The sequence below is a fragment of the Oratosquilla oratoria genome, chromosome 3 (genome assembly GCF_046742065.1).
Source record: "Oratosquilla oratoria isolate Oo_2021 chromosome 3, ASM4674206v1, whole genome shotgun sequence".
NCBI lineage: Eukaryota > Metazoa > Arthropoda > Malacostraca > Stomatopoda > Squillidae > Oratosquilla > Oratosquilla oratoria.
Window position 1 is genome coordinate 40,523,764 of NC_134779.1, and position 18,048 is coordinate 40,541,811.

Below are 18,048 nucleotides of genomic sequence, written 5' to 3' on the forward strand. Positions count from 1 at the left end.
TTAAGAAATGTAGCATAGTGGAATTTGGCAAAAGAAAAAAAAAAAAAAAAAAAAAAAATTGGGCCAATATAAAATTGGAAACAAGGAAGTCAAAAAAGTCAATTCAGAAAGGGACCTGTGAGTGATTATCTGAAGTGACTTGATACCTGATTAACATGTTAATAAATTATTTGGAGAGACTTTTAACTTATTAAGATCAATGAAAGTGGCCTTCGACTACATGGATGAAGAAATGTTAAAGAAAATGGTAGTTACACTAATAAGACCTAAACTAGAGTATGCTGCAACACTATGGCACCTAGCACTAAAAGAACATAAGAAAATTAGAAAGAATCCAAAGAGCAGTGACAAAAATGGCACCTACACTATCAAATTTGATTGGAGAAATTACATCAATCAATACTGGAACAGAGAAGAGGGAGGTGATTTGTTGACCATTTTACAGAATTATGAAAGGGATGGAAATTCTCAATAGAGGTGACGTATTAAAATGGGACAGAAGAGAAAAAAGAGGACATGAAAAGAAGAAAAAAAAAAGGACAGTTACAGAAAAGACTTGATAAAGAATAGCTTTCCACATAGAGTGATTGATGTCTGGGACAAACTAAACAGCAAAACAGTGAGTGCCAAAAATATTTAAAATTTTAAGAATAAACTGGATGCAGAGAGATATGAGAACAGGTCATTACGAGCATAGTTCATGTCCCATAAAATACAACTAGGTAAATACACACATACTTATTCCAAAGGCATTTCCCCCTTACACGGGAGGTGACCAAAAAACAAAGGCATAGAAACCACTCCCATCAATTCCATCCCCTACATACTCCACTCCCCTCTACCCTCTTCCCTCCCTCTTATCTTGGCACCTCCTGGATGATGGGTCATCCCTGCATCTTGTCCACTGCCCTGGGCCAGAAGCAGTGTCGCAAAACACAGACATCCACAGTAAGGCTGCATGATTAAATTGGTGACCCCCCCTTTCCATCCCCTCATACAGAAAAGGAGAAGACAGGGAGAAATCCCTTCAAGCTGTGTCAATTTATTTCTCATACATACTCCCTCACCCCCATCCCCAGCCCACTCCCCCTCATGCATCACAGCATCATCCATACACAACCATTCTCCATTCACCCCTATCCCCTGTCCTCTCCCATCCTTCCTCAACAGACATTCCCCTCTTTCCCAAAACCCCTTATACTCCGTCCATCCATCTCAAAGGATTACAAAGGCGGAGCATGCTGACAGGAGACCTTTTGATCCATATCTAGGTCGGATGCAAAAAAAAAAAAAAAAAAAAAAAAAAAAAACATATACATATATATATATACATACATATACATATGTATATCCATATCATTTTAATAATAAATTAAAACTATAATAATGTAAAAATAACAAATAAAATAAATAAATGCATAGGTATAGTTGAATAACAAACAAACAGGTAAATAGTAAATGATTATAAATTGACATATAACTAATAATAAATGAAAATCAGACAGACAAATTATAACAAAACAAAAACAAATAATATAACATAAATTATAATCATTACAGCATCTTACTTAGGTATTTATCTAAATGATTCTTAAAGTTTTGAACTGAACTACATTGCACTACCTGTGCAGGAAGTTTATTCCATTCATTAACTACACGGTTGGCAAAGTTGTTTCTACCTACTTCCAAATTGAATCTATTTCCAGACAGTTTGAGACCATTGTTTCTTGTCTGATTCTCATTCAATGTGAAAATTTGGTCACTTTTGATGTTGTCAATTCCCTTTAAAATCTTAAAGACCTGTATCAAGTCACCTCCGAGTCTACGCTTTTTTAGGGAAAACAGATTCATGTGCTTAAGTTGATTTTCGTATGATTTATTTTTTATATTTGGAATCAGTTTTGTGGCTCGCCGTTGTACTTTTTCCAGTCTGTCAATGTCTTTAATGAGATTCGGTGACCATACCGAAACAGCATATTCCAAATGTGGACGAACTAACGATTTATATAGCTTGTTAATGAGTGATGGACTTTTGAAATCCAAAAGATCGCGCAATCAATCCCAGAATCTTATTTGCTTTCTCAGAGGCTGAAATACACTGCTTGGATGATTTGAGGTCGTTACTGATAATTACGCCGAGATCTTTTTCACTATCCACTTTTGTTAACGAATTTCCAAATAACTTGTAATCGTACTTATTGTTATTTTTACCTATGTGCATTACCTTGCATTTACTTGTGTTAAATTTCATTAGCCACTTTTCAGACCATTGCTGTAATTGATCTAAATCTTCTTGAATATCTAATTGGTCTGAGTGATCATTTGCCACTCCGCACAGTTTTGTATCATCAGCAAATTTGGAAACAGTAGATTTTAGTCCATGGTCTATATCATTTATATATACTATGAATAGAAGTGGCCCAAGAACGGAACCCTGAGGAACTCCACTTGAAACACTTTTCCATCCAGAAGTTTTTCCTTTTAAAACAACTCTCTGTTTTCGACCTTTCAACCAATTACTAGTCCAACCTAATAGGCTACCACTTATTCCATGCAAAGCTAATTTAGTAAGTAGTCTTTCGTGTGGGACGGTATCAAAAGCTTTTGCAAAGTCTAGATATATTAAATCTATATTGTTTCTTTTGTCATAATTCGAGATAACTGTGTTGTAGAATTCAAGTAAGTTAGTCACGCAAGAACGTTTCCGTCTGAAACCATGCTGGCTATCATTTATCAAATGGTTACTTTCTAAATGATATTCGATAGCATCTCTGATGATAGTTTCCATTATTTTTCCTACGATCGAAGTCAAACTTATAGGCCTATATTTATTTGGTTTCTTTTTGTCACCTTTTTTGAATATGGGAGTAACGTTAGCTAGCTTCCATTCTCTTGGGACATCTCCGGATATGATGGATTTCTTGAAAATAATTTGTAATGGAACAACAATCTCATTTTTCATTTCCTTTAAGATTCTTGGATGCCATCCGTCAGGCCCTGGTGTTTTATTAACTTTGAGTTTGTCTATACACCTTTTAATTTTTTCTTTTGTTATATTTACCGTAGTGAGTAAGTTTACCCCAGACTTTTCACAGGTTTCAGTTTGGAATTCACTTTGAGGTGTTTCGTTTACGAATAACGAGCTAAAATAATTGTTTAATATATTACACATTCCTTCATTTGAATATTCAAGTTGACCATCAGAAGATAATAGTGGACCAATGTGATTCCTAACAACCTTTTTATCTCTAAGTTGCCCCATCATGTTCACTTCTTTCACCTCTGCCTTCCACAACTCTTTTACCAATCTTCCTTCACTCATTTTTTCCATGTGTCCAAACCATCCCAATACTCTTTCATCAACCCTATCTCCCAACTCCCTTACCACCCCTGTTCTCCTCCTCATCTCATTTCTCACTTGGTCCAGCTAAGTAACCCCTGTCATACTTCTCAGGTCTTCGAATACATGGATGAGGAGATGGCTAAAAAAAATAGTGGTTACACTGATAAGACCTAAACTAGAATATGCTGCAACACTGTGGGCACCTAGCACAAAGAACATAAGAAAATTAGAAAGAATCCAAAGAGCAGCAACAAAAATGGCACCTACACTGTCAAATCTGACATACAAATAAAGATTGGAGAAATTACATCTGTCAACACTGGAACAGAGAAGAGAAAGAGGTGATTTGTTGACCATTTACAGAATTACGAAAGGGATGGAAATTCTCGATAGAGACTACTTATAATAGTGGGACAGAAGAGAAACAAGAGGACATGAAAAGAAACTAAAGAAGGACAGTTACAGAAGAGACCTGAAAAAGAATAGCTTCCCACATAGAGTGATTGATATCTGGAAGAAACTAAATGGAGAAACAGTGAGTGCCAAAACTATACATGATTTTAAGAATAAACTGGATACAGAGAGATACTAAAACAGGTCACTACGAACATAGCTCTCGTCCTATAAAATACAAATAGGTAAATACAAATTGGTAAATACATTCAAACTCTTCTCTTCCTCTTTTATGTTCCATGTTAGTATATGTGCCCCCCAAAACACAGGCTTGGACTGATAATGATAATTTCAAACTAATGGAAGACACAATGAATTCATTAATTGAATTAATGAAAGGAGGAGGAAACATAGTAATTATGGGTGACTTTAACTCAAAGGAAATATATTGGTAGGAAATGACAGTAAAAGGTGGAGAGGAACTTTGGGGAAATATTCTACTGGATGTGACCATTGAATACACATTGACTGAATTGGTGAACGAAAACACTAGATATAGAAACAATGAAGAACCATCGAGACTACATTTAGTATTCACATCAGAGCCTGAAATAGTGGACTAATTGGAATACAAGACACCAGTTGGGAAGAGTGACCATTTACTAATAAAGTTTGAACTAAAAGAACAAAATTATGTGAGAAGTATCTGTCTTACCACAAAAATCTGATGTACACAACCTGTTCCCGTCCTAAATCCACACTGTTCCTCACCAGTTACTCCCTCTGTTCCTCTCCTAATCCTCTCATTCAAGATCCACCCATAAGCCTTACCAACTAAACTTAACAAGCTAATCCCTCTGAAACTACTACACTCACACTTGTCCCCTTTTCCCTTGTAAAGTGGAAATATACAGGCACCCCTCCAGTCCTCTGGCACTCTACCCTCTCTCCAGCAAACATTAAATAACCTCACCAGCCAGTCCACCATCACTGTACCTCCTTTTTTTAGACATTCTGCATGGCATCCATCCAGACCAGGTCCCTTACCTGCTTTCATCATCTTAACAACTGCCTTCACTTCATCCTTCCTTATTACTCCAGTTTCCTCACTCATAATGGTCATTTTCTTAGCATTTCCCACTGCAACTATCTTTCCCTCCCTATCCTCCTTCACATGAAGCAACTCCTCCTTCACATTTAGCAACTCCCTAAAATATTCTGCCCATCTTCCCCTTACTGCCTTCACTTCCATTATCATCTCTCCATCTGCACCTTTTACCTTTTCTTCTCTACTTGATTTGCCTCCTCTTCCTCTCTTAATTTCTTTCCAAAACATCTTTTTATTACTTTCAAAATTTTCTGTCATACTCTTACCCTATTTCACATCTGCTTTCCTCTTTGCCTCCTTTACCTTTTGCTTTACTTCTCTTTTCTTTTCTTTGTACCTCTCATATGACTCCATCATCCTATTTTGTAACCAATCTGTGAAAGCTCGCTTCTTCTCCTCTACTACCTTCTTTGTTTCCTCATCCCACCATTCACTACCCTTCCTTCTATTTCCTCCTGTCCTTTTTGTTCCACACACCATCTTTGCACACTTTGTGACTCCCTCCTTGAACCATCCCCATTCCTCCTCCACTCCTAGCTCTACTCTATCCTTCACTCCCTCTCACTCCTCTCTCAGCTTCTTCTTGTACTCCTTTTCCTTTTCCTTTTCATTTAAAGAATTCAATCTAAGCACCGCCCTACCTTTTGTCCTTTTCCTCTTTCTCCATCTATCCTCCACTCTCAACTTACCTTCCACCAAAAAATGATCTGATATTCCCCCACCCTCTCCCCTTAGCACATGTACATCCTTAACTCTTCCTGTTGTACTCCTATCTACCAATACATAGTCCATTAACACTCTACATATCACCCCTCCATTTAAAGAGTTCACTCTAAGCACCGCCCTACCTTTTGTCCTTTTCCTCTTTCTCCATCTATCCTCCACTCTCAACTTACCTTCCACCAAAAAAATATCTGATATTCCCCCACCCTCTCCCCTTAGCACATGTACATCCTTAACCCCTTCCATACGGTGCCGCACACGTAGGCGTCATGGGGAGCGAGTGTATTCGCGAGGCTGCCATATCGGCGTCTTGATTATATTTATTGTAGTCGCCCCTCCATATTGACATTCTTTCTAATTCTTTTGTAATCGCATTTTCTATGGTTATCAAAATTCACGGGTGAAGAGAGAACGATCGATATAAGCGGTGACTATATTTTATGATGCGAGTATTATTATGACACGTCGTACGGCTGGCATTGGCTGCTGCCACCGAGATCTAAGTCCATGACGCCTACGTGTGCGGCACCGTATGGAAGGGGTTTACTCTTCCTGTTATACTCCTATCTACCAATACATAGTCCATTAACACTCTACATATCACCCCTCCATCCACCACCCTCTCCCATATGTATTTATGCTTGACTTTCTTCCAAAACACTGTATTTGCTATCATCAACTCTCTTTCTAGACACATCTCCACCATCAACTCTCCACTAAAAGGAGAGAGGCTGGACGACCGTGTTGTGAACAGCTGCCCAGGATGTAACACTTCACCCCATACCACACAACACATAATGGAAGACTGCATTATACACAATCATGCACGCAAACAACACAACATACACTCTATAAAGGATTTGTGGGAAAACCCAGTTTCAGCTGTGGCCTTCCTTGGGGAGACGGGACTGCTCGGACAGACAGTCTAGGGAACGACAACAACAACAACAACAACTCTCCACTACGATTCTTTCCTGGAACTCCACATTTCCCAACCACTCCATCAATTGGACCATTTTCTACCCTAGCATTAAGGTCTCCCAGTACTATTACATTGACATTTCTCCCTAATCCCTCTATGCACTCATTTAAATCTTTCCAAAAAGCCTCCCTTTCTTCTACACTCTTCTCACTACCAGGCCCATATGCACTTACAAAAACCCACATCTCCTTTCCCAGTTTCACCTTCATCCACATCATCCTTGAGGAAACCTCCTTCCACTCCACTACACGTTTACCTATCTCTTCACTTACAAGTATAGCCACTCCTTCTTTCCCTCGCCCTCCCTTCACTCCTGATAACCTCCCACTTACACTCCCAAACTTACACTCACCCTTCCCTTTCAACTTAGTTTCACTCAAAGCCAACACATCCATCTTTCTTCTCACAAACATACTACGTATCTCTTCCCTTTTACTCTCATCTGTAGCAAAAATATGCAAAAAAGTTATCAAAAGTAAATGGATTAAATACTTGGAGGAAAACAAATTACTAAATCCAAAACAATTTGGATTTAGATGTGGAAGACTGTGTGTCACAAACTTAATTGGCTTTTACTTAAGAATAATAAAAACAATTCAAGAAAGGGACAGATGGGCAGATTGTGCCTTTTTAGATTTACAAAAGCATTTGACAAAGTATCACACCAAAAGGTGATAACAAAAATTGAAACAATAAGTGGAATACAAGGAAAGTTATTGGAATGGATGAAAGATTTCTTGAATGGGAGAAAAATGAGGGTGGTATTCAGAGACAAGAAGTTACATTGGGAAGAAATGATAAGTGGAGTCCCACAAGGCTCTGTATTGGCTCCAATAATGTTTGCCATTTATATAAATGACATGGATGAAGGTGTGGAATGTTATATGAACTTCTTTGCAGATGATGCAAAACTACTAAAGAAAGTACAGAGGAAGATTACAAATAATTACAAGAAGACCTGGACAAAATCTGGAAATGGAGTCAGAAGAGTGAAGTGAATTTCAACCTAAAGAAAAGTAGTATAATGAAATTTGGAAAAAGCAAAAACAATATCAGGACAGTACAAAATTGGTACAAAGGAAATTAAAAAAGTCAACTCAGAAAGGAACCTAGGAGTAACTATCACCAATGACATGGCACCGGACAAACATATCAACAGATTAGAGAAACTTTCAATTTATTAAGATCAATGAAAGTGGCTTTCAACTACATGGATGAAGAAATAGTAAAGAAAATATTAGTTACATTGATAAGACCATAATTGGAGTATGCTGCAACAATATGAACACCTGTTACTAAAAAGAACATAAAGAAATTAGAAAGAATTCAAAGGGCAATGATAAAGATGGCACCAACACTCTCCAAATTGACACATGAACAAAAGATTGGACAAACTTGAACTACCAACCCTGGAACAAAGAAGAGAAAGAGGAGACCTGGTAACCATCTACAGAATTATGAAAGGGATGGAAGTCCTTGATAGAGATGACTTACTAAAGTGGGATAGAAGAAAAACAAGAGGACAGGAAAAGAAACTTAAAAAGGGTAGTTACTGCAGAGATCTGAAAAAGAATAGTGTCCCACATAGAGTGGAACAAACTAAATAAAGAAACAGTGAGTGCAATAACTATACAAGAATTTAAGATCAAACTGGATGCAGAAAGATACAAAAGTGGATCACTATGAGCATAGCTCTTATCCCGTAAAATATTACTAGGTAAATACATTCAAACTCCTTCTCTCTTCCTCTCTTATGTTCCATGTTTCTGCCTCATACAGTGTTGTCAGCACAATCACTCCTTCATACAATCTCTTCTTAGCATCCATTCCCAGATGTCTATCTCATTACCATATTTTTCGGACCATAAGGTGCTTCGTACCATAAGGCGCACCCATAATTTGCTATTCCCCGTCTTTACATAAGGCGCACCTGACCATAAGGCGCACCTGGTCTTGTCATTGGATAATCATGCATATGTGAGTGCTTTTAGAACTGAACATTTTCGTTGTTGAATGAGAAAAATCGGTTGGGATTTAGCAAAATTACAAAAATAAATGATATATTTTTTCTATTTTGGTCAGTGAAATCAGACCACCTCCATGGATGGTCTGCCCTGCCAATACCCCTTAAAAACAACATAAACACATTACGGGAATTGTAGGGAATTAAACCAACATTAGCAGTTTTATTCCCGGAATTCTCTATTCACTTAAAAACACACAAATGAAGGTAAATTTTTAGTTTTGACCATGGGCACAATATAGTAATAGAAAATCAATTATTAATTTTGTAAATTATAATATATCAACGTAATATGCAATTTTGTGAGTGGAAATAAAAAATAAAAAAGGTGCTAAAACAGATTTCATAAGTAACGAAGTCGTGTGGGACAAATGGTACGCCATGTTTGTTATGATAGATGCCGACGTCGAAGAAATGAAAGGAGGATAAATTCGTCTAACCTAACCTAACCTGTGTTTAATAAATCATTACCTGGAAATTAAATGTCATCGGATCGTCCTCATTGTTGTCGTCGTGAGAGACGTTGGCGGGCTTTTCAACCACACTCTCACCTTGCGGGGTATACAAAGTTCTTGCAGCTTGAAGGAATGCATGTATCTCCTCTCCATAACATTCCTTCAAGAAAATTTACCTGGCGAGGTACTGTCGGAAATACTAAGACAAGATGGCGTCCCGATCCTATGCTACCGACTTCGTTCATTAGCATATTTGCTTGTAGCAAGGCAGTTTTTATTTTCATTTCCGCCCACAAAATTGCATATTATGTTGATACATTTTAATTTACAAAATAATTAATTTTTTATTGCTATATTGAGCCCATGGTCAAAACTAAAGGAATACCCAAAATGACTACAGTCTGAGTGGAGCGAGACTAGACCAATGCAAAATGGCTGTCTGTGTTGTGGACGCTATCATGTCATAGCCATGATAGCATGAATGAATGCAGTGGCATGGACTCGAAAACTGTCATAGTTTTCGCAATTTTCTTGTCAAGATACATGCATCTTGGTTATAACTTGGTTGTAACATTTGCTGGGACTATGCACTGTTGCCGTCGGCAGGCTAGATACAAAAGGTGTCAAAATAGTACGCCAGTGTCCTAGGCATTTTTTTGCACTGAAGCCACACATAAGGCACACCTCACGATAAGGCGCACCACCCGATTTTGGCCAATTTGAAGGATTTTGCACCTCGCCTTATAGTCCGAAAAATACGGTACATTTTTTAATCCTCCAACGCATTTACCCGCTTCTCTCAATCTACATTCTACCTCCACCCCCACTCCTCCCTTTTCCCATCACATTCGCACCCAAGTATCTAAAAATACCCACTTCCTCTAGTCTCTCTCCCTTAATACTCAATTCCAATCTGCTGCCACTTTACTTTTACCCACATTTTTCTTCAGCCTCCTATTTTTGCACACCTTCCCAAACTGTCACTAACTTCCTCAATTCCTCCTCTGATCCTGCTACAAGTGCAGTGTTGTCAGCAAACAACAACTGGCTTATCTCCCACTTTTATCCATTTTCTTTAACCAGCTCCAAATCCTGTCCCACTACCATTGCATTCAACTCTTGCACCACCACATTCTGTCCTAAACCCACACTGTTCCTCACCTATTAGAGGTTGTGTAGATCAGATTTTTGTTGTAAGATAGATATGTGAGATAGCTTAAGGAAAAGGTAAGGATGTCTTTTTGGGCTTTTATGTATCTGGAAAAGGCTTATGACAGGGTAGACAGGAAGGCACTGTGGGAGGTTTTGTGGATATACAGGATAAGAGGAAAGCTTCTAGGAGCTGTCAAGAGTTTTTATGAGAGTAGTAGAGCATGTGGCAGGATTAGAAATGGAGAGAGTGAGTGGTTCGAGGTAAAGGTGGGACTTTGTCAGGGATGTGTTATGTCACCCTGGCTGTTCAACTTATACATGGATAGGGTGGTGCAAGAGGTAAATGCAAGGGTAGTGGGTCAGGGACTGGAGATGGTTAAGGAAAATGGAGAAAAGTGGGAGGTGAGCCAGCTGTTGTTTGCTGACGACACTGCACTTGTAGCAGGATCAGAGGAGGGATTCAGGAAGTTGGTGACAGAGTTTTGGAGAGTGTATGAAAGAAGAAAGCTAAAGATAAATATGGGTAAAAGTAAGGTGATGAGATGTACAAGAGGTGAAAGATGCAGCAGACTGGAAGTGAGCATTAAGGGAGAGCGACTGGAGGAAGTGGATAGTTTTAGATACTTGGGTGCAAATGTGGCAGGAAAAGGTGGAGTGAAGGTGGAGGTAGAATGTAGATTGAGAGAAGCAAGTAAATGCCTTGGTGGATTAAAAAGTGTAATGAGAAATTGACATTTGGGAATGGATGATAAGAGGAGACTGTATGAAGTAGTGATTGTGCCAATAGCACTGTATGGGGCAGAAACATGGAACATAAGAGAGGAAGAGAGAAGGAGTTTGAATGTGTTTGAGATGAGTTGTCTGAGAAGTATGACGAGTTTACTAGGCTGGATAGAGTGAGAAATAAGGAGGTAAAGAGGAGAACAGGGGTGGTAAGGAATCTGGGAGATAGGGTTGATGAAAGAGTATGAGGATGGTTTGGACACATGGAAAGAAAGTGTGAAAAAAGACGAGTAAAAGAGGTATGGAAGGCAGATGTGGATGGAGTGAATATGAGGGGGCGTCCTAGGATGAGGTAGTTGGATGGGGGGGAAGGGCTTTGGGGAAGAAGGGAATGTCTGTTGAGGAAGGATGGGAGAGGACAGAAGACGGGTGAATGGAGAATGGTTGTATATGGATGGTGTTGTGATGCATGAGGTGGAATGGGTGGGGGGGGGTTAGGGGTGAGGTAGTACTGTATGTGTGAGAAAAATTTGACGCAGCCCAAAGGGATTTCTTCCGGTTTTCTCCTTTTCTGCATGAGGGGAAGGAGAGGGGGGTCGCTGATTTAATGAAGCGGCCTTGCTGTGGATGTGCTGTGTCTTGCGACACTGCTTCTGACCCAGGGCAGTGGACAAGATGCAGGGATGAACCGTCATCCAGGAGGTGCTAAGATAAGAGGGAGGGTGGAGGGGTGTGGAGTGTATTTCGGGATGGAATGGGTGGAAATGGTTTTATGTCTTTTTGGCTACCTCCCTTGTAAGGGGGGAAAAGCCTTGGTATATGTATGTATGTACCATTTACATAACTATAAAATAGGTTAGGTTGTTCCTTCTATTTTTCTATTATATCTCATACTTTCTCCTTTCATCTCTGTGTATTTTTACATAATCATTTCTTAGTTTGATATATGTTTGCTATTTACTCGTTTTTTTTATCTTTTTTCCATCTTTTCCAAGCTTTGTCTCTTTAATCCTTAGCCTCACTACATTTTTTGTTGTACCAGCTTTTAATGTATACTCCTTGTTTCTGTTGTGGTACATATTTGTTCATTCGCTCATTGTAAATTTATTTTAGTATATTCCATTTCTCTTCAAACTTTTGTTTCTTCATGTTGGAAGTTATCCCAATTTGCATTTTGAAAGAATTTTTTGAGTTTCTCAAAGTGTTTTGTTGTACATTAGTCTTCCTTTTCTATGTTTCTCATTTCTTCTCAAGTCCATTTGCTCTTTTAGTTCAAATTCTATTAGTACATAGTCACTCTTCCCTATTGAAGTTTTGTAATAAATTCTGTCCACAATTTCAGGATCTGACGTAAGTATTAACTCTAGTCTTGATGGTTCCTCATTGTTTCTGTATCAGGTATTTTCCTTTACCCATTGAGTCATTGTGTATTTGAAGGTCATATCAAGTAGTATGTTTCCCCAGAAGTCTTCTCCACCCTTCATTGTCATTTCATATCAACATATTTCTTTTAAGTAAAATCACCCATAATTACTATATTTCCTCTTTCTTCCAGTAAATTAGTTCATATTTTGTGTCTTCCAGCAGTTTGGAATGATTGCTTTCTGTCCAGGACTGTGTTTTGGGGGGCACATACTACAAATTTTCTACTTTTCATGTGACTGTTTTCAACTTTTATCATAATTGATTCCACTTTGTTTTTTCCTTCTGTTATATTTGTCACATTTAAGTCTTTCCTAGTCAAAAATAATACTCCTTCACCCTGTTTTTCTTTTCTATTTTTCATCCAATGGTTGTATATACCTTGTCATACAGTATTTGGTGGTAGAGGACTTTTTAACTTTGTTTCTACAACTCCCATTATGTCTGGTTTTTCTAATGCCAGATAGTCATTTAATTCATTCAGTCCTGAAATCATTTTGTCTATGTTGGTATAAGCTATCTTTAATTTTTTTCTTTTGTCATCCTTTTCTGTCTACTTTGTATCCTTTTTCTTGGTGTACCATTTTAAAAGCCTCAGGTTGAGCACTCAAAAAAAAAAAAAAAAAAAATAGGTTAGTTATTATTAAGATGGTGAGCCATCTTATGGTTCGTAAGACTAATTCGTGCCCTGAATAATCGAGGGCATTGATCACATGAATTGTGGGAGGTGGTTGTGGTTGATTTATTCTTTCTGCCTGTTGCTGTCGTTTAGCTAACAGGTTGGCTCTTCTATTCTCTTCAAAGAGGTCTGTGCCTACTTTAATTTTGCTTTTACACTCATTCCTGTTGCCCACTGAAGCTTCAAAAGTGTTTGGGTCTATTTTAGCTTCCTTGAGGGATTTCTTGAGTTGGTCTTTAAATCGAAGCATAGCGGCCTCTAGGGCAATCACCTGTATTTAACACTCTGAAGACTATTTTCTTTGGTAGTCTTGTGTCCTCCATGTGCACCACATGGCCAGACCATCTTATGTGGTGTTTGATGATCATGGCCTCGATGCTGGTAACATTGGCTCTTTCGAGGACTGTGCATCAATCACTCTTGAGTAAAAGCTTAAAAGTTTTGACACACACAACCTTCCAGATCTGAGGACAAACTGACTGACTGTCAAAATGTTCATCTCTTGAAGTTATTTATATGTAGGTGTAGGTGCATGTTATACTATGTCATGTCAAATGGACCACATTCAAACACTTTTTCCACAATTTTATGCTGCCCACTACATGAATGATAACACAAAGTAGTCATTGCATAAATTGTAAATTGATGATTACTTGCAAATGAACTATGATTACAATAAAAAGTGTTAAATTGATAGATAATTTAGCTGCTTTTATAATATCTTAATTATGATTTGAAATCAACAGGTGAATATGGAACAAAAAGGAAATTTTGGTTCATCTTTAGTGCCAACTTTTGGCGTAGAAGGAGCATGCAACAGGTATGTACTTGCTGCCATAGAATTGTATGTATGATTAATTTTTTTTTACACATTCCATAAAAGAAAGTGTTACTTCACAGCCTCAATAAAGCAGTTGGCACTACAGAGGGGAGGAATTTAAGAGTAAGGGCCCATTTTACATCAAAATTCAGTTCCTGAAATGTGACAAGTTGGATTTTTATGTAACTTTTTTAGTATTATTATTTACTCAATTGTAATATACAGGAAAGGAGCAATGATCATTGGGTCCTGTCTCCTATTCTCTACTTTTCTAACATACCTAGACTCAAATTCATACACAGTTCCAGCTTAATCTATATCCTTAATTTCCACTTATATTTAGATTTAAACTCGTGTATTGTTTGAGCTTGGGCTCTATCACCTTCTAAGCTATTCCACATATTTATACATCTATATAGAAAACTGTATTTCTTCATACCCTGTCAACATGAGGTCTCTCTTAATTTATTCCTATGCCTCTTAAATCCCTCCCATCTTTAATCAGGAGTCATCTTTTCTATCAATACAATTTCTCCCCTTTAGTGACCTGAATGCTGTAATCGTATCACCTTTCTCTTTGATCTTTCAAAGTTGGCAGACCCAGTGCTTTTAGTCTTTTCTCATATGGTTTATATGCCAAGTTGGGGACCAGTTTGATTGCTGCCCTTTGTATTCTCTCAATCTTGTTTATCTTCACTCTGTATGGGGACCATACTACTGACACATATTCCAGTCGTAGACGTACCAGGGTTTCATTGAATTTTTTCATTTTCTCTTAATCCATATAGTGGAATGCCACTTTATCCACTCCAGCATGAGGTAAATTCTTGTGTGCAGCATTGGCTGCCATATGAATGATGTATCATTATTCTCTCATTATAAAATATAAAGTCACTGCTGTATTACTTGTTCTCTTTTACTATGTGTACAATATACTTTATTGTGGCATGGTCTACAGTGTACTGCCCCGGCAGTGCGCGGCAGCGCCGACAACGGCTTGCGCGTTGCCGATATGTCGGCCCAACATATCGTACATATCTTACATCTCCCCCCAAGATAATACATGTACCGTACATGGCATTCACAATGTATGGACAGTGTAGTATCTGACTGCAGTAACATTCACGAATATAAACATAAAGGAATATAGATTTAATCAGAGTATCTTACAAGGTATAAGATGAACCAAGAAAAAAAAAAAAACTGTAGTTGTACAAAAATGCACACGTAAATACAAACAGATATACACGCATATATCTAATGTGAGGGTGTGGTAATAAAATCTGCCATCCATGCCGGTTGTTTGACACGACGCCGTGGGCGATCCACCGTCTCTTGCTGTGTGTAGAGTCGAGGAGTTGGTGGAGGAGGAGAGCTTGGGTTTGTCCGTGTTGTGGGTTGAGATGAGCCTCTTACGGCTCGCAGATGCCTGCGGTTGCGTAGCGTCAGTCGTCCACTTCCCTCGAGTTTGACTGTATATTGACGATGCGGCAGTATTTCACTGACCACGCCTCGTCTGTCCCACAGCTTCGTGGACTGGTCTTGCACAAACACACGGGTACCAAGCGTTAATGGGGGGAGCGATCTGGGTGTGCCTTGTTTCCCAACCCATGCTTCCTGTTGCCGTACTGCCTCACGCTCCCTTGTCCGGAGGGCGTGTCGCCAGTGGATGTCCACTTTGTAGTGTTGCCTGTGGACGGGGACAGCGTCCCGCAGCTGCCTGCCCATAGCCAGCTGCGCTGGTGATTTGTTCACCCCGCGTAGAGGCGTGTTTAAGTACTGCAGTAACGCCATAGCTGCTCTGTCGGTGTCAAGGCTCCCTCCGACGCCTGTGTTGTCGCGAAGTAGCCTCTTGGCAGACTTGACTGCCGCCTCTGCACGCCCGTTCGACTGTGGGAAGTGAGCAGAGGCGATTCTTCCCTTCACTCCCCATTTCCCAAAGAAATTGCGCATCTCCTCGCTGGTTAGGTTGGTTCCACCGTCTGTCTAGATTGACTCTGGTGCGCCCCAACGATGGAAGTACTGTCGAAGTGTTGACGAGAGCTTGCTTGATGTAGCTCCGCTGGTCAAGTGCGCTATTTCCAGCCAGCCCGTGAGCCTGTCTGCGTACGCTAAGTATACTCGTCCGTCGAGCTGGAACAGGTCTGCCACGGTGTGTTGGAATGGGTACTGGGGTGGGGGTGTCAGGGTGAAGGGTTCGGCGGCTTGCGAGGGTGAGTGCGTGTTACAGCTGGCACAGGTGTCTCTGTGGTGCTGTAGGTCACCTTCCATGCCAGGCCAGTACACAGCCTGTCTCGCCCTTCGTAGCATCCCATCTAAACCTTGATGGCTTGCGTGGAGGTTTGCTGCCACACGGTGTCTCATTGCTGCAGGTACCACTAAACGGACCGCTCCTTGTTCGTAGGTGTATGTCACCAGGCCTTGAGACACCGCCAGTCTGTCCCTGACTCCATAGAACTGTCGCAGACAGGTCAGCTCTTGAGCCCGTTGTGGGTGCCAATCTCCTGCTGTCACTTTAGCGATGAGTAGCTGATAGTCTGGATCATCGGCGGCGGCCTGCACCACTGCCGAGTTCTCCAGGGCTATTTGGTCATCGCTGTCGAGCACCGCCACTGTTGCGGCCACTACAGCAGCTTCCATGTCGTTGGCCAGCTCTTCATCTATGACGTCCGGTGGTGCACAGAGCGCTGGGTAACGGGACAAGAAATCGGCTGCAGAGTTGCGCTTACCTGGGAGGTACTTGATCTGGAACCTATATTGCAGCGTTTTCTCCTTCAGGGCAAACAGTCTCGGGTTGACTATGTCCTTCAGTTCTCTGTCCCCCAGGAGCTTCACTAGCGGACGGTGGTCGGTGATTATGAGGAGATTGGGGCATCCAAGCAGGAAAAGGCGAGCTTTACGGAGGCACCATGCGACAGCCAGAGCTTCGCCCTCCACCGGTGCGTAACCTGCCTCCGCGGGTGTTAGGTGACGGCTGCCACACAGCGCCAAGCGCCACCCGCTCTTGCAGCAGAAGGGAGCCTCTCTCAGGGGGCAGGGGCAGTATTGCTGTAGAATAACAAAGCCAGTGCCCACCTTGCTCCAGTCCGTCACTACCACCGTAGGTCTGTCCTTGTCGTAATATGTTAGGCCTTCTTTGGCGAGCTTGCAGACTACTTCTTTGGCTTGCCGAAACTTTTCCTGTAGGTTTTCGTCCCAGTAGACTTTCCTCCCCTGTGGTCTCCGTAGTAACTCCCGGAATGGCTCCATGACTGGAGCGGTGGCTAGGAAAGGTGCCAGCTGGTTGACGAACCCATGCCAGGAGCGTATGTCTGTTATAGATGGTTCGACAGGCATGTCAAAGTTCCTGATGGCGGCCAGTCTTTCTTCCGTGGGCTTGTAGGCGTCCCAGCCTACATGAAAGCCCACAAAGTCCACCTGCCTTCTACAAAACCTGAATTTTTCTGGTTTCAGGGTCACACCTTTCATGGCACATGTCTCCAGAAAATCATACGTGTGCCAGAAGGCGTCTTCCACGCTGGCGTCGTACAGTAGGGTATCGTCCACACACTTGAATATTCTTGGGATCCCAGCGATGGCGTCGTCGTACCTTCTGGTATAGGCATCCGGAGGAGCACAGTGGCCCATGGGGGTTCTACAGTACCTATACCTGCCCCAAGGTGTGATGAAGGTAGTAAGCCTTCTGCTGGCTTCCTGTAGCTCTACCTGATGGAAGCCCCAGTGAGCATCTGCTGTTGTCTTGTAGGTGTGGCGTGGGATGCCATATACCATGTCAAACGGTGTAGGAGTGTGGTGGGTCTCTCTCCTGCAGGCGGCATTGAGTTTCTGGTAGTCGATGGTGCGTCTCGGTTGGCCCGACTTCTTCGCGACCACCACCGTACTTGCGCACCATTCTGTTGCCTCTCCAACTGGTACCGGCTCCAAGATTCCCTTCCTCACGTCCTCGTCCAGCTGCTTCTTCACCACCGCCTCCCAGTGTTTCGGGACCGTAGCCGGTGTATGGCAGGAGTAGGGCTTGGCGTCCGGGAGCAGGTGGATGACATGTGGCTCACCTTCCATTACTGGCAGAGGGCTCCTGTCAGTGTTGAACGTTGACCCGGAAAAATGGCGGAGAAGCCAGTTCTCTAGCTGTGGCACATTTTCTTCTAGTGAGGTGAACGGGACTGAGGTAGGCCGCGGCAGCGGCAGTGCGCCGTCAGTTGACTCGGTGGCAGCCGATGCTGCA

The 18,048-nt window shown here is 41.1% G+C and overlaps 1 protein-coding gene across 2 annotated transcripts in view; it reads left to right on the top strand.

Annotated features, from left to right (window-relative positions):
- LOC143022022 (cholesterol transporter ABCA5-like) overlaps positions 1 to 18,048 on the top strand; it is a 385,392-nt gene that overhangs the window by 113,346 nt on the left and 253,998 nt on the right. For both annotated transcript variants that reach the window (XM_076179961.1, XM_076179965.1), the window contains one exon: positions 13,750 to 13,823. In XM_076179961.1, coding sequence (XP_076036076.1) covers positions 13,750 to 13,823 — 74 coding nt within the window. The remainder of the gene's footprint in view (positions 1 to 13,749; positions 13,824 to 18,048) is intronic.